General features: G+C 46.5%; 2 protein-coding genes across 12 annotated transcripts in view; one reads left to right on the top strand and one right to left on the bottom strand.

Annotated features, from left to right (window-relative positions):
• Positions 1-14526, top strand: part of KDM2B (lysine demethylase 2B) — a 125931-nt gene extending 111405 nt beyond the window's left edge. For 4 of the 10 annotated variants that reach the window (XM_056329215.1, XM_056329199.1, XM_056329253.1 and 1 more), the window contains 10 exons: positions 22-165; positions 4868-4955; positions 6057-6325; positions 7323-7361; positions 9004-9677; positions 11143-11306; positions 11770-11931; positions 12184-12285; positions 12611-12829; positions 13266-14526. In XM_056329215.1, the coding sequence (XP_056185190.1) occupies positions 22-165; positions 4868-4955; positions 6057-6325; positions 7323-7361; positions 9004-9677; positions 11143-11306; positions 11770-11931; positions 12184-12285; positions 12611-12829; positions 13266-13447 (2043 nt within the window). In that variant the 3' untranslated portion in view covers positions 13448-14526. The remainder of the gene's footprint in view (positions 1-21; positions 166-4867; positions 4956-6056; positions 6326-7322; positions 7362-9003; positions 9678-11142; positions 11307-11769; positions 11932-12183; positions 12286-12610; positions 12830-13265) is intronic. The other 6 variants (XM_056329207.1, XM_056329230.1, XM_056329220.1 and 3 more) reach the window with 6 other exon arrangements.
• A 232-nt stretch (positions 14527-14758) lies between these two features.
• On the bottom strand, positions 14759-24414 carry RNF34 (ring finger protein 34). 2 transcript variants are annotated; one of them, XM_056329278.1, is made up of 6 exons: positions 24253-24414; positions 20458-20676; positions 18732-19121; positions 18357-18413; positions 17908-18109; positions 14759-16491 (listed from the first exon to the last, which is right to left on the bottom strand). In XM_056329278.1, exons 1-6 carry the CDS (start codon positions 24256-24258, stop codon positions 16304-16306), a joined length of 1062 nt encoding a protein of 353 aa, XP_056185253.1. In that variant the 5' UTR covers positions 24259-24414; the 3' UTR covers positions 14759-16303. The 2 variants fall into 2 exon arrangements, with proteins under 2 accessions (XP_056185253.1, XP_056185263.1); XM_056329288.1 differs by lacking the exon at positions 24253-24414 and adding an exon at positions 23920-24140.
• Between the last annotated feature and the right edge of the window lie 10 nt (positions 24415-24424).

Below are 24424 nucleotides of genomic sequence, written 5' to 3'. Positions count from 1 at the left end.
CTTTCTGATATGTGTAAACAGCCAGTGTTGCCTCATACTGCTGTGTGTCTGGTGTGCGGAGAAGCTGGGAAAGAGGACACTGTGGAAGAGGAGGAGAGCAAGTTTAATCTCATGCTAATGGAATGCTCCATTTGTAATGAAATCATACACCCAGGATGCCTTAAGGTGAGTACGAGGATGTGATACATGTTGGAAACAAACTGGAGTAATTACCACCTTAATGTAAAAATAGTGCACAGAAATTGGAAAGCTTTCACATTTTCATCTTTGAAAACTCAAGTGAGCAAAGAGTTGGTGTGAGAAGCAGTGTGACAGCTGTGGCACACGCAGCCATGACGGGCAGGCAGGGATCCTTTGATGTAACGGCATCCCCTGTAAGCAAGACTCTGAAGTGTGTGTGCATGCAAATGTCTTGGGGCGGGGGGTTGTTTTGTTTTTTTCTTTCTTTCTTTTTTGCCTCGTTTTAAGGAAGTGAGGACTTTCAGTTGGGACGGGTAGCTCAAGAGGACAGAGAAATCTGCCTGTACTTTTGGATGTTAGTCACAATCTCTGTATCAGTAACTCCGTCCTGTGTCCCACAAACTACAAACGAGTAGTTTGCTGTTTGTGTTTGTCCAGGCACAGATGTGCCTTCCGCTGGTGGCTTTAAAGGTGTTATGAGCAAATGTTGCAGTAGGAAGACTACAGCTCTAGAGAACAAACTGAGCAAGTTTCAGGCTGCCAGAGTGCTCACCTTTGGCTGACTTGAGTCCTGTGAGCAGCTATATTCTTTGCTGATAACAAAAGTGTCATTTTGGGCATATCTTTTTGTATTAGCATTTAGAAGCTGCCTATCTCCAAAGCTGGTTTGTTTCAGCTGATCAGCCATTTCCTGTTGCTGATTTGTTTATGGTTAAAGTGATTTGCCAAAGCAAATGTATTCTGACACACCATGCCCCAGAAAACAGCTTTTGGCCCTTCTGGGATCTCTGGGAGGAGGGGTATGTTCCTTATGCAGGCCCAGGGTGATGCTCTCCTGGCCTTTCATGTTTCTTGCGCTGTGCATAGTATTGCACCGAGCTCTGTGTGTGTCATTTATTAGAGCAGAAAGTGGGTAGCTGGCAAACCAGAACTGTGGCTGTCTCCCCGATTCATGAAATTGGTGCTCACAGCTCCTGCCTGCCACAGATGGGCTCTGAAAGGGAGCTTTGCTTGCTTGGCTCTGCTTAAAACAAGGCTTTGGGGGCTGGTGAAGCAAGGGAAGGAGCTGCTCATTTTCAGAGATACCTCAATTTTGGCTTGTAGCTGCTGTTTTGCTATTCCAGTCCTTCCTGAAAGTGCCCTGCACTGCCCCGTCTCTTGCTTTGCAGTGCCAGTGACAATTTGTGTCTGAGTCTGGAGAACACAATTGTTGTCTAGTGGCAGTTCCAGTATGGTTTCCTCTCCCCATACCACATTTGGGACTAGTTGCACAGGATGTGGGTCAGATCTGTGAAATCTAGCAAGTGCTGTTTGTTCTTTTATGCATGTGTGGTGTTCCGAGTGCTGTTTTGGTAACTAGGAGCGATACTGCTTTGGGTGTTTGTGAAAATCAAGCAGTGGGAAATTTACAGTGTGCCTTGTGTGTCTTGTATTTTAATTTCTCAGTGCTTCTGTTGAGCTGAAATCGTGAGGTAACTGGTACTGCTTATTTACTGAGGAAAAAGGGTGCTGGTAGGATTTCTGAATTGTCATGGAAGGCAAGATGAGATGCGCAGGGGAACAGCAGAAGGAAAATAGAGCCTCTCCCTTGGTTCCCTCCTTACTTTTTATTCCCAGGTTCTATGATTTTCCACAAGACAAAAATCTGTTGCCATGTTTACATGTTGCTCAAGCCCCTGATAGGAGCTTAAGCCCAGAGGCTGGAGCCTGTAAATAGTCCTCCTGGGAAGTGCCTTTGAACACAGCCACAGCCCCAGGGCAGCTGCTTCTGCTGTCCACCAAGAGAAAGTCCCTTCCTGTCCTGCTTGGTGAATAGGCTGTTGGTCATCTCCAGTTAAATGTCTGGCAAATGTACTTTTGGGGGAGACTGGAATACCTTGGATCAGTGAAGGGAGGAGTGTTGTTTCCTGACTTCTCCCATGTGGAGTGAATTCCTCCAAGGTGCATCTCCAAAGCTCGTGGAGTAGTTTGGCACATGCAGCAGCTCATCAGTACTCCAGGGCAGGTTGTTCCTGTTTTGAAGTCCATCTTCTTCCAGCTTCCTGATTTGGCTGTACATGTTTGTGGTGGGTTTTCTCCATGAAAAAAAGTGTCAAGAGGATGATCTCTTTGGGGAGATTAAGGGTAGCTCAGTGCCTTTGTGCTCATGACAATGTTTGCAGCCTTGAGGGGCTTCTCTGGGTGCCTCTTGCTGGGGAAGCCTTGGGTACCAGAGCACATTAGGTGCTTGTGCTGGATCCACGCTGAGGACAGCCAGGATGTTCCATATGCTGAGAAGTGTCATGGGAAGTTTCTGACGTGCTTCTTTCCTTGAAAATACAATAGCAACACAAATGCTCATTTTGCTGGAGTTTCTTATGAAACTGTCTTGGTACTGTGCATTGTTCCCAGAGGGAGCTAGTGAGATTTTTGGAGGAATATTGCCTTTTGTTGTTAGCATTAAAGTTGAACCAATATTGATGAGTTTTTCTTGCTACATCTCAAATTGCTAGTAATGCTGGTTAGCGTGTGTGAGTGAGGGCAGTATCTGATGCTGTCCCCTTAAGGAGGGGTTCGTTTTCCCCAGTAGGGGCCTGTTCTTTTTCACCTTAAGTGGATATAGTGATAGTGATGGGACACGGTGAATATTCAGGTGCCTTGTCAGAACAGCAGAAATACAAAGACCTTTTGCAGCACAGCTGCGCGGCTGCCCATGGCTTCAGCTCAGGTGTGTCTTGCTGCCTATGTTATTACGGTCTCGGCATTACCAGAGTTCACGGCTCTTGCTCAGTGATGTCAGATCAGCATCCTGGGGTCTCCATATCCCTAACAAGAAGACTTTACAGTAGTGTAGTCTCATGTTTAGACTTCCTGAGTTACTGACCTCAGGTACGTTTCTGAAGATGGCCTCGTGCTGTGGCTCAGACACCCACCTGCTGTTTGTAGCAAACACTCAGAACTGGCTCCCACCCAGCCTGAAAGGCTTGGGACAGATTCAGTGGCAGGTCTGTGTGTGTCTAATTAGTTTGCTTACAGTTCCTCACATCTGTTCAGTTCCTTAAACTTCACAGAAGGGACAGAGCTGCACTGTTTTCCCTTCAGTAGCATTTGTTCTACATTCAGTGCGGGAAATAACTTGTTCCCAACTTGAGCTTGGGCCAGGAATTGTTCCCCTGGGGCAGAGATGTATACAACAGCTCCTGGAGTATCTTACACCTACCATGGGAAAGAAGGTTCAAAGGCACACAGTTGTGATAAAACCAGTATTTAAATTCTGCCCACTTCATTTACTCATTTATTAACTTCAGAAGACTTGCGGAGAGAGACTGACATGTCGTCACTCTTGCTAGATGGTGAAACTAGAATGGCTGCTGTCTGGCTCAGGGACTTGAGGAAGCAGTTCCCCTAAACCCAGGGGCTTCCTCCTGCACAGCTAGTACATTTTTGCTGAGCTGGAAAGAGAGGAGGAAGTGTTTCAGAAACATGAAAAATCTGCCGATCTCTGCCCCGCCTGTATCAGCAGATCTCCTGCTACTGTGCTGCTGATGCCAGTGCCCAGCTATTTTTCTTGACATAGCATGTTTTTGTTGTCTGCAATAGTAATAAATCAACCTTTCTTTCTCCCCCATTAAGACTTTTTTCTGAATATATAACTAAACCCCTGAATGTTGAATGTGCCATCAGTGAACGTATGTGTCTGTGCGGAGGGTGTTTTTAGCTTAGCTCCACTTCTCATCCTCAGTTTCATTCACAGAAATGTCTTTTCAGAAACGCCTATCTCCTGTTTGGAAAGTAATGTGGGCTCCTATATCGAAATTCAGAAACCAGCAGCTTTTCAACTGCGCAGGGCAGGATTGTGTTTTATCGTAGTGTAACAACACTGAGTGTGCTTCTTCTCTTTCAAAAAGCAAAATGCCACAGTCTCTCAGAGGTAGTGAAGTAGTAAGCATTTCTTTTCCTTACACTAGCTGGGTATCTGTGGGTGTGTGAAACCTTCAAAATGCCTTCATGTGTCCAGTCTTCTGAGTATAAGTGCCTGTTCTCGAGCTGACTTGGCAACTGTCATTTTTATTGGCACATGGGCTTGAAGGCTGGAGGCATGGGACTGCTAGTTCTGATCCATAAAGAAAAGTATTTTAAGGAACACTTGATTACAGTGCAGGGTGCTTTGCTTCTAAAAATGCCAAACAGTATTAATGTATGTGAGAATGTGTGTATGGGAAAAATCTCTTCCTATTAAAAGATCGGACTGTGCCTCACTCCTGGGGGGGGGGGACAGGATGGGACTGAGCTTTGTCAGCAAGTGGTGTGGGAGGACATTTGGAGATGGCATGATTACAGTCCTGGGTTTTGGGGGTTTTGGCTTGGGTTGTTGGGGTGTTTTTCGTTGTTTTGGGTTTTATCCCTGTGTTAATTGGGATTTGTCACTGACCTTTGTAAAAAGCCCAGACATGAACCCTTTTGTCAAACACCGATTTGGCCAGCATGCTTTCCTGCCCTGTTGACATCATCAGAAGGGGTAATTGTGCATGGCCAAGGATGGTGCAGCACCTGTGGTGATCTGGGTTTCTTTTCTGCAGCCATTGGGAGGGCAGCAGTTGATCAGAGAAAACTGAGCTGTATAAAATGCTTCTAAATGATCTGCCTATAGACTTCTGCAGCTTTTTGCAGCACAATTGTGAATTGAGTTGTGCCTCTCTTTCATCAGGTGAAGGAATCGGATGGTGTGGTTAACGATGAGCTGCCGAACTGCTGGGAGTGTCCAAAGTGCAACCATGCAGGGAAAACTGGAAAAGTGAGTTTAATGGGAATAAGTGGTGCTGGAATGAGATACAAAATCTGAAACGTTCCCTCTGGCTTGTAGATACAATTTTGCCCAATACCACCTCTTGATTTTGTGCTTAATTTAGTTGAGTTGAAGGAAACAAACTAATGGCCTTCTGTTCTTTAATAATCTCTGTATTCTTGTTCCATGTACCAACACTTCACCCAAACCTGGGGAATATTTAGGTTAGTTCTGTGCATGGCTGCATGTTAATTTCAAAGATGAAAATACTTTAAAAAAAAAAACCAAAAAAAACCCCAGAAGCAATTATACTAGACCTGAAGTGTCTGTTGGAGTTAGTAAAGCATTATTTCTTTGCAAACTGAGACAGACACTTGCAAGTGTGTAGTTACAAAAGTAACTTTGTGAAGGTTAGAAGCATGACCAGCAGGTTGAGGGAGGTGATTCTCCGCCTCTGCTTGGCTCTTGTGAGACCCCACCTGGAGTACTGTGTTCAGCTCTGGAGCCCCCAACATAAGAAGGACATGGACCTGTTGGATTGAGTCCAGAGGCGGCCACGAAGATGATGAGAGGGCTGGAGCACCTCTCCTTTGAAGACAAGCTCGGAGTTGGGGTTGTTCAGCCTGGAGAAGAGAAAGCTCTGGGGAGACCTTGTAGCAGCCCTTCGGTGCTTAAAGGGGGGCTTATAAGAAAGATGGGGCAGACTTCTCAGTAGGGCCTGTAGTGACAGGAGAAGGGTTGGGGTAATGGTTTTAAACTGAAAGAGTGCAGATTTAGATTAGATATTAAGAACAAATTCTTTACTGTGAGGGTGGTGAGACACTGCCCAGAGAGGGGGTGGATGCCCCATCCCTGGCTGGACGGGGCGTGGAGCACCCTGGTTTAGGGGAAGGTGTCCCTGCCTGTGGCACTAGATGGTGATCTTTAAGGTCACTTCCAACCCAAACTCCTCTGTGATTCTGTAAGGTTGAAACTACTCTAACTCCTCGTTAATCATTTTATCTGTTACAAAGTGATCAACCCACCAGTGTTGGAGTGGTGGAGGCAGCTTAGACAAAGAGCTGAGAAAGGCATAAGATATAAAGTTTGTTTGTGTTTTGTGTCTCTTTGGCGTACAAGCAAAAGCGCGGACCAGGATTCAAATACGCATCAAATCTCCCAGGCTCATTGCTGAAGGAACAGAAAATTAACAGAGACAATAAGGAAGTAACAGATGCTGCAAAACGGAAAGGGGATTGCGAAGAAACTCCCAGGCGGAAATCGGAGGAACATTCCAAAAAGACTCAAGTTGACTCAATATTGAGGAGAAAGTCAGATGAAGTGCATCTGTGGAGGAAAAGGAAATTTGAGAAACCCCAGGAACCCACTATGAGAAAGCGGGTATGACAAAACACTTTTTCATGTGCTTACACAGATGCGCGTGGGCTGGTTGGGGCTGATGTCTCTTGCCTTCTGGCTTATAGCTCATCTTGAGATCCCAGATTGTTACAAAAGAAATTGTGATGTTTTACCTTCCTTTCTGAAAACTGCTAGTCTAACAGGACAGTAGTTTGGAGTGACACTTCAGTTGATGTTCAGAGGCTGAAAACACTGGGCTATGGCTGTTGTTTTATTCAAAATACTGGAAAACCCACTTTAACTGAAAAGTCTTGACAAGATGCTTGGAGTAGGAACAAGGTGAAAATCAATTTTTAATGGAACCTTTTTTATCTCTATCCACTTGGTGGCGTACGGCAGCTTATTTTGTGGCTGATTCGGGATGTACGATACTCCTAACCCGTCAGAGGACCTTTAGAAATGACTCCTGTAGCCTGCAAAGAGGAGGAGCTGCTCACAACAGCGGTGTAGACAGCTTTTCCCTGAAAGTGACAGTCAGAGCTCTTGGGCCAGGCGGGGACACCGAGTTGTCATGTGGATTGCAAGATACGGTTCTTGGGATATACAGAAATGCTGGTTTGCGGAGGTAGAAATGAGGACCTAGATTTAATGTGTCTAACGGGTAAACGGCTCACGGCTTTAAAATCCAGATCAGTGGCTGGTTTTGTATTGCGTGTGCAGTTCACAAGGAGTGGTGGTCAGTCCGCCCCGCAGGGCTCGACAGTGGGAATGCTACAGGCAGTGCAATAAACATAGGGTTTGGGGTCGCTTTGGTGGAGCGAGAGTGCAAAATTCACGATACCAGTTTACACATACCTGCGTTCTGGCCGTGTTTTCCTTTTCCCATCCCTTTGGGCTCACTGCAGTGTTTATGGATGGCTTGAATTGCTCCGTGAAAGCCCCGCAGGGTGTGAGGAAGGCGCTGTGGATCACCAAACCTTCACCAGACAGCACAACAGATGTCGTGTTTTGGGGTTTTTACTTTTCTTTCTTCCAACAGCTAAAACTTGGAAAAGAAGACAAAATCTTCAGGAAGAAGGTACTTTGCCTTTTTAATAGACGTGTTCTCAATCCCTTTTAATCCCTTCTCATGTGAGCTGAATGGTGAGCCGGTTTCTCTATCAGTCATGTCCTTGTGTCACTGCAGGCATTTTTATTATCCCGTTTATGTCTTGAAGTTACAGAATATGTCTCTCATGGAAACCTTTACACTCCAGGATAGCTTAGCTGCAGTGTCTGGTTTTATATTTTCTGTTCTGGTGTCCCATATTAAAACAGAGCAGCAAGCTGTGTCCTGATGGCCCAAGGAGTAAAACTCTCTTTCTATACTGATGTTTTGCTCTTCCTGTGTCGTTGAATCTTGCCCCTGCCACGCAGCCCCTTGGCAGCCTGTACTGCAACACGTCCCTGGGGTCCCCTGCTGACACCCCAGGGAGCCAGCGATGACCTGGCACACGTGTATTGATTACCTCTCACAATCTGGCACGATAACAGAAGTTTGATACCTTTAAACTGAGCGCTCGTCAGTACCCTGGGTGAGGGATGCTGCAAGCTGCCAGTAGTCTGATGTAATTTTTTTTTATTCTAACCTGTCATTAACTTCCTGTGACCTCTTCCTTTATAATATGTTAATTTAAAGACAGGATGCTCAGCTTTCTCTGCTGTGTGCCGCAGTCTGAAGCATAGGAGCACATCCACTGACTTGATCCAATTAGTTTATTGCAAAAGTATAGACCTTCTGATATAACCTTTTCTTGCCAGTCCAGATCTTGTCTTATTAGAGCTATTTCATTTTAACAGTTGGTGGCTTCTTTCTTGCTTGTAGTGATCAGATTAGACTTGAAGTCTTCCCTGGTGTTAGTCCCTACATCTCTTACACTTCTGCCTGGTGTGCATCAAAGAGAGATTTGATTAATGTGAGCAAGTGAAGTGCAGTTTGCTGTTCTGAACAGTGACCGGGGCAGGGAAGAAGGTGCCAGCTGACCCCTGTCAGCCTGCGTTGTGTTGGAGATTGTGTCGGCGTGAGGTCTCATCACTCTAGCAGTGTCACACCTGTCAGTCAGGCTCCCTGTTCTTCCCCATGCACCAGAGGTGGGGGAAGCTTGAGAAGGCAGAGTTTTTAGTAAGATGTAAAGCAGCAGCTAAAGCGTCATTAAACAAGGCTGTGAGTCTCCAGCAATAAGGGGTGCAGCAGCACAGCCCCAATGCGAGGCGGTGACTGCGATTCGGGAGGTTTCAGAGACTGATCTTTTGGCCACTGGGCATGAATGCATGGCAGGCAGTGCTTAAAGTGGGTGCTCAGTGAATGTGTCCCGAGCCTGGTTTCTTCTGGCCTGCTGGGGATAAAGCTGTCTGTAGTACACTGCTTGTCTTCTGTGTGTAAATTGTCCACTGTGTAATGAGTAAGGCCCTTAAATCTGCAGGATTATGCATGGTAAATAAATGCATTTATCACTCGGTTGGAGTCCGGAGAGCCAGTAGCTGGACTCTTCACCCATGATGGCACTTGAACTTGATACCTTTGGCCGGTGAATGTACCCCTTGTGCTCAGATGGGTGAGGCCCGTGCTGGCAGGCAGCCCGACCCCCCCGGGCAGGGCTGCCTGTGTGGAGCATCAGCGTGTGGAGTATCGCTGAGTATGTTCTCGCTCAAATAGTCAACCCTTGTCTTTTCCTTTTCAGCGGCGATCATGGAAGGCTCCAGATGACCGAACTGCCATGATCAAGCCCCTGCGGCGCCTCAAGCAGGAGCCAGAGGATGACCTGCCAGAAGCACCTCCCAGGTCCAAGGATAGTGACCAGTCACGGTCCAGCTCGCCAACCGCAGGTCCCAGCACGGAGGGCGCCGAGCCCAGGGACAAGAAGAAGTTCAAGATGAGGAGGAAAAGGCGGCTTCCCAATAAGGAACTGAGCAAGGAGCTCAGCAAGGAGCTTAACCAGGAGATCCAAAAAACCGAGAACAGCCTTGCCAATGAGAACCACCAACCCATCAAATCTGAACCTGAGAGTGAGAATGAGGAACCTAAGCGTGCTTTGAACAACAGTGAGAGACTCCATAGGTTCAGCAAGGGGTTAAACGGGACTCCCCGGGAGCTGAGGCACCAGCTCATCCCCAGCCTGCGAAGCACACCTCGGGGAGTAACCCGGCCACCGCCTTCGCTCTCTCCTCCCAAATGCATTCAGATGGAACGGCACGTTATCCGGCCACCTCCCATCAGCCCCCCTCCGGACTCGCTCCCCCTGGATGACGGGGCAGCCCACGTGATGCAGAGGGAAGTCTGGATGGCTGTCTTTAGCTACCTCAGTCATAGAGACTTGTGCATCTGTATGAGAGTTTGCAAGACCTGGAACAGATGGTAAGGAGGATGGGAAACTGAGCCAGGCCTGTCGCGTAGCGGGATGGGCTCGAAAGGGAAGTGGGCGATTGGAGGCACTAACCTCTCCTAGAAGAGGTGTGCAGGTTGTTATTGAAGCTCTGATGAGCCCAAGGAGAAGGGGTGGCCACCAGTGTCTGGAGAAGTAGCATGTCTTCTGGTGTTTTCTCAGAAACAGCAGTGTTCCCAGCATCTCTGATGGGAATTGTGTGTGTGTCAGCCCTGGCGTCAGCCTGCCAGGGCTGTAGTGCCCCAGAGCAGCCTGTTCTGCAGTTAGACACCACAGCATTCTTGCTGCTGGAACAGCCAGTCTAGGTCATGCTAAGTCTTGGTGTCATTCTGCCCCCAGGACTTGCTGACTGCTAATGCGGTTGTTTGTTCAGTGCAGCTATTAAATACCTATTGAGATACAGCGAAGATCTCCCGTGCCCTCAGTGTTCTCCTCAAGAGGGCTGTGCTGATTGTTTCCCTGCAGAGGGTACGTGGAGAGCGGTCCTGTTCGCTGTGTTCCGTACCAGCAGAGCTGATGGATGAGTCCTTCGTTAATTGTATTTACTCAGTGTGTCTGTTGGGTGCTCGGGGTACCAGAGTGTGAACGTTGACACAGTCGGTGACTGTACAGCAGCAGGAAGTGTTAGTGGACAGATTTATGTTTCACTGAACTTGCAGTAGAGTTGGCTGTCATCTCAAATCCAACTGTAATGTGCACACAGATGGGCAGATCGTAACAGAGGCTCCTTTCTAGCACAGTCTAGTGACAGGAAGTTCGAGAGGTTGATAATTCGGTGCAAGATGATGTGTGTGGAGTGTCTCTTCTGTGGGCTTCTCGGTGTCACAGAAAGCTAGTAAATGCCTTTTCCACTTACGTGTGGTGGTTTTGAAGAAAACGAGAAAATGCAGAATCTTGCACACTCTTCAGGACTTCCTGCTTGTTGCCCTTCGAGAACCATAAAGAGAGCATAAAAACACGTAAGCCGCGTTGACAGGAGTAACACAAACACACAGAACAGGAGAGCAGGGGGATCTGTTTTACAAAACTCACTGTATTTTAAGTAAACAAAATTCACTGTATTTTAAGTAACAAAAGCACAGGGGAAATCAGGACAGTGACATTTAAAAGCAGTGTTTATATTCAAAAGGTAAGCAAGAAGGCGTGGCTTGTCTTCAGGCTAGAAAACGGATTTTAGTAATCTAAAGTTGGTGACACTTGTAATTCTGTGGAAATAATTCCATGCTTTATTGCCTGATGTATTTGATGGAGAAACTCCAAACCCATGTAGTGCTGTGTGTTGTTGTGCTTATCTTAGCATTGCTCAGCCTGATTTTTGCTATTTTCAGTTAAATGCTGTAGTTTTTCCTGCTGTTTAATGACACCTTTTAAAGTCTGCAGAAATCAAAACCAGTGCCAAATTAAGTGCTGTTGGCTTTTTTTTTTCTTTTTGGGTAGGTGCTGTGACAAAAGATTATGGACCAAAATAGATTTAAACCATTGTAAATCCATCACTCCACTTATGCTTAGTGGCATTATTAGGAGACAGCCTGTAACCCTTGATCTTAGCTGGACAAATATATCTAAAAAGCAGCTGAGCTGGCTTATCAACAGACTGCCAGGTAAGTGATGTTTTTTGACCACCGAATTTAGCAAACCAGTTTGTCTCTAAACTGCAGTCTTGGAGGAAAGTCTACAGGGATCTGGGCTATCCCAGGAGAGGAGTAGACATGTAGGAATGAAGTATGGGCAGGTTTAAAATGGACCAGAAATGTGTTCCGTGGTGGCTACTTGAGGTGCTAGGTGAACTGATGTGGGGCAGGGCTTTGTCAACAGGTCATGGTGCTGTGGCAAGTGCCTGTGCTGATGTGATTAGCCGGGGGTGGGGGGGGTCTGCTGTCACCCACAGTGATGAAGCTCCAGATGGTGGGAGAGCTGGGGAGCTGGGCAGGAGGTGGCTCCCGGGGCCCCTGCTTGCCCTGGAGTGCTGGGATTGTTCCTCAGAATGGGACTGGGCTTTGCCTGAGATCACTGTGGATGTCTCTCTGGGTAGGCCGCATGCTCCAACTTCTTCTGTATCTGCAGGTCTCCGAGACCTGCTGTTATCAGGGTGCTCATGGATAGCAGTGTCGGCACTTTGTAGTTCCAGTTGTCCTTTACTCCGAACCCTGGACGTGCAGTGGGCAGAAGGACTGAAAGACGCACAAATGAGAGACCTTTTGTCACCACCCACAGATAACCGGCCAGGTAACGGGCGGGAGGCGCGCGAGAGACCTGTCCCAGCCGCTCTGCGGCATCTTCTGTTGCTAGTCCCCCTTGGAGGCAGCGGGCAGAAGCCCCCGCGGCTGGCGCTGGTGGGGTTCCAGGCTTTGCTGATGCGCGAGGTGGTCAGAGTCGTGCCTTGCCACACCTCCTCGCTGGAAGCCACTGGATAACGAGTGATGTTCTCAGTCGTCTGAGCCACTGTGCTAGTTTTCTGTCTGACTTTCTTCTCTTCAGGCTGCAACGGGTGTACTTTAGAGAGTATGGAAACACTTTCTTCCAGTTCAGGGAAGGAGCAGTTCTGTGGGTCATGCCACATTCGCCCGGATATCAGCTCAGGTGAAATTTTGAGCAAATCAGATCTGCTTTCTGGCATGCACTGCACAGCCTACTGCTTACTCCCGACTTGTAATTCCGCTGGGCCCCTGCAGTTACTTTCATCCCTTTGGTTTTGAAATCAGGAGGTGGCTTTGTCCACGTGCCTGTTCCAAAAACAGACGAGTGTTCATGCTGATGTCCCCTCCAAAGCTCCAGTCAGGCAAAAGCGTCTGAAGTTGACTTAGGACAGCAGTGTTGTGTGTCACAGTGCATTTCATATAGATCTGCAGATGTTTGCAACACGGGGTGAGACCTGTGGGAGTGACCTGCTGCCTCCGCTTTCCAGGTCAGATCGACAACCGGAGTAAACTACGGAACATAGTAGAGCTGCGTTTGGCTGGCCTGGATATCACAGATGCTTCTTTGCGGCTGATCATAAGGCACATGCCTCTGCTCTCCAAACTCAATCTTAGTTACTGTAATCATGTGACGGATCAGTCTATTAACCTGCTGACCGCGGTTGGAACCACCACGCGGGATTCATTAACGGAAATTAATTTATCAGGTAAGCACCACGAGCGCAGGGGAGGTGGGGAGCGCAGGAATCACCTGTTGGTGTTAGACTTGAGTGAAACGCTCCTGGGTGGGAGTGGTTCTGCCCAGCTCTTCCCCGTGTAACGCCCCCCTCTCCCTGGGACTCCGCAGCTGCCTGGCCTCTCCCGGGGACTCCACCAGCTGCTGCCTCCTGCTTGGTGCTGCGCGTTGCACCCCGCTCCTCCTCCCAGGGGATTTCACACCACCACGAATCTGGCATGCTTTGCTTTATCACGGTGGTTACACCAGTTGCGGGGATCAGAGAAGGGCAATGGAGCTGGCCAGGCGATTTCACTGGCAGCACAGGGTGGGCAGCAAGGACCTACAGCAGTCAGGATAAACCAACCTGCTGGACAGCAAACCAAGGCGCACTGTTAAACTTCTCCCCCTTGGTTTTTCTCTTGCAGACTGCAATAAGGTTACTGACCAGTGCCTGTCTTACTTCAAACGCTGTGGAAACATCTGCCAGATAGACCTGAGGTACTGCAAGCAAGTGACAAAAGAGGGCTGCGAGCAGTTCATCGCAGAAATGTCAGTAAGTGTTCAGTTTGGGCAAGTGGAAGAAAAACTTCTGCAAAAACTGAGTTAGTTAAAGGACACGTGTAAATACTGGGGTGAGGGGGGGAAGGGACTAAGAACACGTAGGGATTTTATTTTCAACTGGGAACTTGGAATATTGGAAAATACCGCGATTGGATTTTACAACTCTTGTTGAGAAGAGAGCAACGTGAAACTACCCATGTTAAGAATTTCGACTTGTGCCACTAATTCAGTCTACCTGGGATGTCCTGCACTGGCTCTTATGCAAATTCATAAGGCGACTGTTATTTGATGGTAATTGTTCACACCCGGAAGATGACTGATCTCCAAGAAATACTGTTATTTAAAGTACCACAGCATGTGCTTGGTAGTGTAAATTTGATTTCTGCTTTTCATTTCTTGAAACAACAACAACAAAAAAAGTTGGTGTCATTAAAGTGGACCACGCACTGCATTTCTGCCTTCTTAACACGTTTTGTTTTGTTACATCTTACATTATGCAGAACTATTTTTGTACAAAAATTGTTTAAAAATTATTTATGCAATGTTTGAATGCATTACCAGTGTTTCGGTTTTGATTGCCAATTTTTATCTTTACTTATGGTAGGCGAGAACTTAACCTATACTTCGTAGACAGTATCTATCTACAAACGTGCCCAGGTCAGGAAAAGTAGGTTAATACTTTCAACTTAAAGCATGTTTTAATGGAAGTTTATATCCTGCTTTGTATACTTCAGAAGTGACATAAGCATGTTGTGGAAATAAGGTGTAAATTATAGTTGAAGTAAAACACTTTTATCTGTATAGAAATCACCTTTTTCTCAAAATTTTAAAAAAAATCCAATTTCAGCTTTTGCACATAGGAGGGTTTCACTCTGTAGCATGAGCTCTTGTACTCAATATAAAATTAATTTATACAGTGAGTCCAGCAGTAGAATAAATGGTCAAACGTAGTCTCTCTTTCTTTGAAGTGTGAGTTGAGTTCTCATTTAAGGTTTATAACATGGTTATTTCCTGATTGTAAAATTCTGCATTCATAAGTGCCATTGTTGTACGGTGTTGTTTTCGTAGACCTTCCTGATGCAGTTTTACCTTTGTTGAATTTGTATAAACGATTGTACAAAAACAGGCGCTGGCTCTGTGGGTTTCTGTTCCTGGGCTGCGTTTGGGCTGTGTCCTGTGCCTCTCTGCTAGCATTTTCCAGTACATTCTCGCTGAGGGGATAAAATACACCCAGAGACCTTCCTCCAGCTGGAATCTGCCCGGATCAGTGCTAGGGGCTCAGAGAATGTTAAAGCTGGGGCTGAGTAACCAGCAGTGCTCCTGCCCCTGGGTAAGAAAAGAGACAGAGGCTGAGAAAGCCCATCACAAATCTTTATTGAGCTTGTGTGGCTAATGAAATTATCAGCATGGAATTAACACATAGGGTATGGTTTTCTTCATTAGCTTACCCACAGAACAGAGACTCCAGCAATTAAGTACCATTAAAAAGTTACTTCTAAAAAATGAAGCCATGGAGAGGTTTGCTCCCTTCTGAAAAATAACCAGCAGCAGCTCCAGGCTGTGTATCTCATGTGCAAGAGCTACCTTCTCAAGCCAGCTGAATTTTTCACATAGAAGATGAGGAACAGGCAGGAGAGCGTGGCAGAGGTAAGAGCTCCGGGGGCTGCAGCCCAGGCAAAACCTGGCCTTGGCACTTTCCTGGCGGGTGGGAAACTCCAAGGAGCAACTGCAGTGCCATCAACCCACCCTGCTCAAAGAATAACCAGCCAGGGCAGCCTCCTGTTCTTACAGTGAGCTTAAACACCAGCTTGGCCATGGGCATCCTGTCCCCAAAACATGAGCTGTCCCAGCTGCTGTTCCTCCCCCGGCCATGTCACAGGTATCCCCCAAGGCCCAGCTGGACATCCTTGCTGGAGAGGGCACTTTTACCCCGCTGGGGGCACTGCCTGCAGCACCGCAGCCCCCAGGAAGCTCAGCCTACATGAAAAGTCTCTGAACAAACGCTGTGTTTCCCCTCTGCAGTGCAGGTCAGTAACACCGTACATTCCACATATCAGCAGCACATCGTGTCATCACCCTGATTAGTATTCACAGTAACATCAGGTTGTCGGCACATGGAGTACAATCATCACACATTAATAGTTACAATAGGCATGAGCAGATTAAGGATCACAATAGTATGGTTTACTATACCCCTTCTTAAAAAAATATTTTATTCCTAAACTAAAAAACACTTAAGTAACTGGTATTTGGATGCCACATGGCAGAGCCCTGCAAAGCAATGAAGCTTTTTGTACCTGTACAGAGGAGGGCCCAGACAGTACGTGTGTAACAACAGACATTTGGAAGGAAGCAATTGGCATAAAATATAAAATAGATTGCTTCAGGGCTTTGTGCAGGTACAGTTAATGGCAGTGCTGTCTACAGTCGTTATTTGATACTGTTAACACTGTTGCAGGGACAGTGTCAGAACAGTTACATTCTATAATTACATAAAAGCTGAATATTCAACTGATAGTCATTGCTTCTAATGCACTAGACAAGGTAACAGGCTAATACGGTCAAGCAGAGGTGTTTCCTGACCAGATGCTGGGTACTGAACGCAATAATCGGAGGTGATATTCTTCAGAAGAGAGCAAGAACTGGTGTAAACAGTTTGACTCAAACAGTTTGGGGGTTGTAAGGTAGCATCAGGCAGCGCTATTACTGCACACACCAGCATCGTGTCGCACTGCCCAAGCGCAGGGTCCGGTACGCTGTAGAAAAGTGTTTCACAAACTTCCAGATCCTGATGTTCAAAATGCTGCGTTTATTGAGAACTACAAAGCTGACAGACACCCTGGGGTTCGCACTCCTGCCCTCAGAAATCTTGGAAGGGCGACTCCAGCCACCCACAGTGGGGTTAGGACTTGAACACGTGCACAGCCCGCACAACGTACTGTCGGCAGATGGGGCACTCGCTCATCCTCTTGCCACACTTGGTGCAAGTGACCATGTGGCCGCACTCCAGCAGGACGCAGTCGATGACGGCGTCCATGCAGATCCGACACAGGTTATCGTCGTCCTCATTCAGCTGCATCTTCTCACCCTCTGCAAACCAACAGGGAGGGAGGTCAGGCACTCGGGCCCTGGGAAACCAGCTCGGTTCTAGCTGGGCAACTGCTAAGATACACAGAGCAGCTAATTCAGCAGCAGGCAGTGCTGCTTCCCGCTCACAACAGTTAATTTCTTCAAAAAAGCAAAAGAAACAAGAACTAGGAAGCCCCTAAATGAACATTGGAAATATTTGGCTTCATGCTTTAAATTCCAAGAGCATTTCCAATTCAGAACATAGTAACTGAAATAACCCGCTAGGTTAGAATTCCGAGCATGTTGGGTTTCCATCTCTGAGCTTGCTCTGTTTGCCAGCACACTGTCCTCAGAGGATTAAACACAATAATAATAATAAAGCAGCCTGGGAAGTGGAAGCCTTAAGTAGGCCATAAATGTGGCAGAACTGAATAAAACCTGTCAAGTTTCATTGCCAACAGCCACTGTCCCCTATCAATAACCAAATGTTCTGCCAGATCTTGTTTAAAAATAAATAAATAAACCGATGCCTAAGCTTGAAGGTTGATTTCAGCCAGGCTTTCAATTCTAAGCCATGACTGAACCCAGGGCCTCACCTCAGCCATGTTCTGACATTCGCTGACCATCCCCCACCCTCCCCATCCCCCTCCACACACTGAGCACTGAGCCGATTGTTTCACACCGCACTGTGGGTCCTGCAGCGGCCATGCAGCGGCCCAGGGCTATTGACTTTTTCGAGTCACAGTCCCCTGTTCTGTACAGCCTGGCTGCTGGACACAGGAATGGCGAGCCAGGCAGGCCCTTTTCCAGCTGGTAATGACATCAAAAAGTTGTTCCTCAGATTATACGTTACACCCAGGAATCAGCCTGTGGCTGTCCTACAGTCACACAGCCTCATTGTTGAGTGTAACAGCAGGCAGAACAATACCCGTCACTGAGCAGCAGCCACAGAACCACTTGATCATAAAACATGGACCAACACCAAACCACTTGAACTTGGACTTCTGCCACTGTAGCTTTTAATTCTGTACCGCAGTAAAAGACCTGAATTGCTTTGGTCTGTTGACGGCTACTGAGCAGCTCCCTCCCCAATGCCCCGTGAAACCTAATAAAGGACGTGGAGGTGCCAAGTGTCATGTTCGCTGAGGAACTGGTTCTCAGTTGTGCAATTTTACCTTCACCATGAAAGCTGAGCTCTCCGAGCTTGGGAAAAAAAAGCCTTAGAAAACCCCAGCAGAATCCTGGAAAGCTTCATTTAATCACCAGAACCATGTTCAACTACTCTACCTGTACCTTCAATTGTTAAAACCCACTTCCCAGCTGTCCCAGCTAAGCAGACCAGGTCAGATACCAAGTCCTTCTGTTGGCAGAACCAGCTACCGGAAACTAGAAAATAAGAAGTAGTCTGAAGGAAGTGAGAATAAAATATAAACCTACGTGTCTTGTGGTTCTCCTCACTCTCTCTGTATAGTCTGCTCACTTTTTCCACAAGTTCCCATTTTTCACAGCATCCTGAGTAGTTGACAAAATTACACGCAAGTATTTCCTTCAGCTGCCGAACACTCAACCCTTCAATGTCTTCCAGACTTGAAATATCGGACAAAGATGCCCTCGCTCGCTTTCTGGACAATCCAGGAGTCTGAAACACATCAGTTGTACGTTTTTAACTGCCTCAATAAGTTCAGAGCACCAGATCTGGTGCTACATTAAGCTGCAGCAGCTTGGCTGAAGTTTTACTCTTTTTAAAGCAAGTGTATGCAGCTGTGCACCGCTAGACACAGCCAACTCTGAAAGAACTAGGGCGTGATACTACACGTTAACAGAGACCTACACACTTCATGGTGTCACATGACAAAAATTTGTTCTTTGGATAGTTCATCTCTCACCTGCTCTTCTGCACTTTCTTCTTCTTCATTATTTATAGAAGATGTTTCCATTTGTCCCTGCAGACAAAATGAAACTAAATCAGGATAAAAACACATTATTCCTTATAAAACATTTTCCTTTAAACCAAACTGATGACAGATGACAATGACATGATGAAGTTTCCTTTGCTACTGATGGTTATCAATTTAAGTCATCTCTATCAACTAAACTAGTACTCTTATCTAGTACCTCTCCTGAAAACAGAACATTACAAAAGGCATTTTTCCTGCCACCCCAAACCGTACCAGTTGGCATTTTATTTCAAAGCAATGCATTACCAATTTAAAAAAAAAAGAAGCTATGCTATACCATAAACCACACATTAATTATTGTACCCGTAAAGGTGTTCCATTTCCTGTGCTTTCCCTTCTGTTTGCAAGTTCTCCTTGAGACGACACTGATACAGACATAGAAAACGGATGAGTAAAAAACCCCGAAGTCTGTGACCGTGATGAATGCAAGCTACTAGCGTCCATGTCCTCCTCCGAACCTAATCCATGATGGCACAGCACGAGATCCACCAAGTCTTCTTTCTCCCTGCAAGTATCCGTCGGTATGTTTCTGAGAACCAGATACTGACGCAGATCCTTTACTTTCAATCTCATTAACTGAGGTCGCTGGAAGGCTGTTTCTTGCAGCAAGTGACAAGTGGAACATCTTCTAAGATTCTCTTTTAAGACTGAACAAACTGAGCAAAAATCCTTCTTGCAGTCGCAACACACGTGCTAAGGAGAAAGAGAAAACAACCATTCAGCCGCAGGGTACAGAAAACAAATCTAGACCCTGCTCCTTCCTTCTCCAGGCTACATAATTTACTACTGGTCTTTCCTTTGTCAGTTTTGACATATATGATTTTAAGAATTTAAGTCTAGAAAACTGCCCTGTCGAATAGTTTTGCAGATGTTCCAAGGCAGTCCATCACTTCTGTAGCACTGCTGCAAGCTGATTTGAGGTTTCAGTGGAAAAACATTGTGAATAAACAAATTAAAGTACTCAAGTTGTAGTTTAGACAATAAACAAAACTGAAAGCCAGTCAATTTTATGGTATGTTGAAATAGTCTTGAATAGACCAAGTGGCACTGCTCTTTTCACATATGTAAAACACAGTATAATCCCCAAACCCTAAAGAACAAACTTCTTCTTAATTGACTCAAAGAATTCAAAGTAGCCTTAAACGTGATGAATCACGTGGCAAGTAAATGCTCCCAAATGCCCAGATGCCATTTCTGAACAGAGCTTTGTTCAAAAGACTCCCTACAATATACAAAAGCTAGAACAGGCAAGACTTTCATCCACTGAACAAATCCGAATGCTCCAAGCTTTTCAGGATTTTGGTAAATTAATGTTAGTTTCAGAAAATGATCCTATACAGCGCTTAATTCAATGAAGTTTTTGCCATGCAAACAACAGGACACACAGGAAGGGGAAAACTGAAGGAACACGAACTGAGGAAAGAGGCTTCATGTTTATCTGAGAGAGCTGCAGAGAATTAGGTCACCGTGTGGACAAAACAATGATGCTGGACAGTCATGACACATAGAAATAATATTAACAATCTCAATTTTATTTAGCTGCATTAACCTACTAACCTGCCTCCAAATGAAGTGAGAGGCTGTTGCAGTGCAACAGAACTACACCTGCTTAGGAAATGAACAGAATTACTCAAGCATTTCACAGAAAGAAGCTGTGCTACTATATTGAGAGCTTTTAGCTTCTCCACCACCCGATTTGTTCATTCCAGTACTCAACCACTATGTTTGGTATCATCTTCAAAAGCAAATGTATTTTAAGGTTTAAAACTCTGAAGCTAAACCACATATCTCACTCATTTTTAGGGCAGACCACATTCAATGTGTCACCAGTTAATGAACATCAGACCTCTTAACTTCTAATCCCATCTGACATTAATTTCCTGTGACCTCAGAATAAGGGAGGGAGGAAGTGCCTGGCTATCCGCCTCGGGTTTCCTTATCTAAGGAAAAAAATACACGTTCATCTCCCAGTATGCCTACAGATCAGTTCATATGAGTAAAAACACTATGTAATAGGAAATATACTCACTTTTTTCCTAAAAACTGAAAAGGAAAGTCCACAGGCTTTGCAAACTATGTTAGCGCCCGCCGCAGCTGGAGACGGATATGCTGAGAAGTCTGTATTCGGTGCAAATCTGAACGGGCCAGCACCTCCCCCAAAGCCAGCCTGCTGGCCACGGACCGCACCGGTACCCATGACTTCATTCAGCAATCCACAGCAGGAAGCCCACATGGAAGTAGCTCCCGCCTGAAAACATTTACAAAGAAAAAAAAAAAAAAAAAGGAAAATTAATATCTGAAAGCCCACATCAGATGTGACTTGCTAGTGAAGAGCTACTTAGCTCCATCTGTCATCATCCCAAAAGCATGTGGCTTGAATCCCGGGAGCACCAGGAATTCAGCACACTAATGCCTATAACAGCCCAATAATCTCCACTTCTCAGCTGCAAAACCAAAGTAGGTAAGATTTGCTTCTGCGAGGCTAACGTAGGCACAAGGCGCTTGCTTTCATAACTCCTTTTCTAGCAGAGTCCCGCACAAAAAGGGTAAGGAATTTGAGGAGGTAACGCAATAGTGGAGCAAAGAAGGAAGGGACTAACAGCCAGTCATAGGTGAGAGGCAAAACCTGAAACGATGACAGGCAGCAACACAACAATTTATCATAATTAGAGCAGAGCTGTCCCCTGCAGGATCTTCTCCAGAACTAATCCTGCTCTTGTATGACTCACAGTAAAACTCTCTCTAAAAAAAAATTTCTGTGTGTTCAAACTTGAAAGTAATAAACCAATCTTCACTAGAAACTAGTTGCAGTCTATTTTCTCTGAGAGGGCAATGTTTTTCAAGACCCCCCCTGAACCTGCTGTCTTGTTGTCTTACAAAATGTCCAAGAAAAACTGAAATAACTCTAAATGAAATTATCCTATATTGATTGGATTTCAGTTTTGAGTCACATGATTTAATCTTAAAACACTACAAAAAACTGTAAATACCTAAGTAAATTGCTACTTTTTATTCCTGAAAGCCTTTAGTGCTACATTCTCTACCAAAATTGCATATTCTACTTTAAAGCTGGAATTTGGACTCCCAAGTTGTTCAGGTCACATGTTTAATCACTGTCATGTGGCTCACTGAAACCTACTCAAAAAAAAAAAAAAAGGCAAACAATCACATCAGGTTCTTTCTGAAAGGAAGCACAACAGCCTTTAAACACAATTTTTTTTTTCATACTTTTTTTCTTAACTACGCTGGTTAGAGCTGTGCTGGTTTTCATTCCAGGGCAGCATCCCTTTTTTCCAAAGCATGAAGACATAAAATAATTGCTTTTGAAACTTGTAGTTCTTGCTGTGAAACCTAAACCAGAACAGGCATTTCAGCTCAGTAATGCTGCTGCCTTAATTCCTGTAGTAACTAGACTAATTTCTGTATTAAATTGCACATTTCCCCTGAACCAAACACAGTCCTGTTACATTTGTGGGAACTTAACACAGTAAGTGGGGAGACGCCAGCATGTCTCCTACCAAACCACTGAGCACAAAAGGTAAGAAAAGAGTCCTCGCTCTGGTTTCGAGCAGCTGTGAGAAACAATGCCATAGGACCAAACATGTCCTGCAACACCACCTTTACACAAGTGCTTCAAGTATGGAACATCAAAAGCATCTCTGCAACCCACACAAACCTGGCACTTCACTGTTACTGTTGTAAGCTGACATTAAAAGTCTTGCAATCCAGCAAAATAGCGAACACAGCTGGTTATTTTGCTTCTAAGTTGCACAACACGCAACACTGGGCAGTTGTAACATCAAATATACATGCAACAAATTAAATTCACTAGTCTAATTTTATAGATCTTTCAAGAGCAAAACTCATCCCAGGCATAACAAGAAATCTCCACGCAGTGGGCACCCCCAGCACACAAGAAAAACCTCCCTAAGCTTCCTACAAAGGGAGTTCAAGGGGGATGAACTGCAGTGGCCCTTCCCTGACCTCCAGCCAAGGCACCAGTAGCCCCAGCACGTGGCTGCTCTCACAGATCCACACTTGGCGCCTGTCCACTGCGTAATCAGACAGCTGTGATCATTAAACCATCATCAAGCTAAGACTTGTTCTCTACTTTTCCATAACAAAATGTGGAAACGGATCAGTATTAGGTTTTCCTATACAAAACAAGTTATGCATAATTATCCTAGTCTGTTAAGCAAGAGTAATTAACTTTCCAGAAATACATTCTGAAAACCAATTACTTAAACCAAGAGAGCTCCCAGTTTAAAATCTCGGGAATTTTACAAAATATTTCCTTTTGTCTTAAGGGAAAGTTGCCAGTTGCAGAAACATTAATTCTTCATATATTCTTGAAAACTGATGTGCTAGCTTTGCATTTAAAAGATTTTAAAATAGCCACGTACAAATAACAAAAATAAAATAATGAATCAAAAAGGTCTGTCAGAATTTAACTTACTTCATTATATGACTACAGGCTTTTCAGGGAGTCACAGCAACAACAGGTACACATGAGGACAAAAACGACATAACAGATGCTACCACAGCCTTTGCACCATAGTTTACCACCTGCTTCTTACAGTTACTTTATTCAAGAGCCTGTAACAACTGTTCAGACATCACTGTCAACACTAAACAAATACATACTTAGGAAATTTTTGTTACCTGTTTGGATATGTGAATGTTGTTAGTATCAAACAGAAAATCTCTTTACGCTTACTACCAAGCAGTCATTTTAAGGTGAAAGGTAAGGCAACCTGGGGATCATTAATTTTCTACTTAAGTCAGCTGTGGATTCTTTCTATGCACTCGTGTCATTAACTGATAATTGAATTACAGTGTCTAGACTCTTATTACTCTGTACAAGAAATGAGGACACGCTGAAAAGCACCAACACAAGTGACACACACTAAACCAAAAACTCCCTCCCTTGAGGGTGAATTAAAATTTTGCCAATTCCTGCACCAAAACCCTTTCCAACGACATCAGTCACCACTTCCAAAGTCTCTTCTAATGCTGCCATCAGCTACCTTCTCCCTCCATACCTTATGTGCATCCTATAGGGGCAAAATACCACGTTTGAACTTCCCTGCTCTTGCTGTTGGCTTTAAGGGAGAATTTCAGCCCAGTATGACCCCCACCCCAAGAAGCTGGGGGGCTGTATGCTGCTCTTGACACACCTGTGCGAGCGGGACATGCTACCAAAGGTGGCAGACCATGAGGAGAGCAGCAGAAGGGATATTTTTTTAATTGTACTGCTGGAATTCCACCTCTGCACCCACCCTGAGACGAAGCACAGCGCTCTCGGGGCTCGAGCGCCCCTGGGCACCCACCGAACCGGGAGACCCGCGGTCACACAGCCCCCGGCCCTCGCCCGAGAGCACAGCGGCAGCCCCGGGCGCCAAGCACCGCCTGAGGGAGCGAACCGGCCCCGCCGCGCCCCCCGCGGGCCGGCTCCCCACCGCCGCCCCCTCACGGGCCCAGCCCCACGCACCGTCCCGCCCGGAGCTCCGCCGGTCCCTCAGCCGCCGCCGGCCACCCACAGCGGCCGCAGTGCGCGGCCCGGGCGGGGGCTCGCCTCAGGCGGCGGCACCAGGCCCTGCCCGGCTGCTGAGTCAGCGAGGGGCGCCGGAGCCCCGCGGCAAGGCGGCCCCCGGCCCGGGCGTCCCTCGGTAACGGGGCAAGCCCGCGGGGGGACGGCGGGCTGAGGCGAGGAGGGCGGCGCGGCACAGCCCGTCCCACCGGCGCCGGTTCGCCCCCCTGCTCCCTCCCCGCAGCGAGGGAGCAGCCGCTCTCCCAGCGGCGGGAACACCCCCCGCCCTTTCACCTTCATGGCCGCTTCACCGCCGCCACCCGCACGCCAGCGCCGGCCACCGCCGCCGCCTCAACCGGGCGCCGTCCGCCGCGGCGACCCCCGGCGCCGACCCCCGCCCTGCTCGGCGCTCCGGCGGGCCGCCTCACGGAGGGCGGGCCTTCCCGCCGCGCCGCGTCCCATTGGC

Source organism: Falco biarmicus, chromosome 1, assembly GCF_023638135.1.
Source record: "Falco biarmicus isolate bFalBia1 chromosome 1, bFalBia1.pri, whole genome shotgun sequence".
In the NCBI taxonomy this organism is placed as follows: Eukaryota; Metazoa; Chordata; class Aves; order Falconiformes; family Falconidae; genus Falco; species Falco biarmicus.
This window is presented reverse-complemented; position numbering and strand designations above follow the sequence as displayed.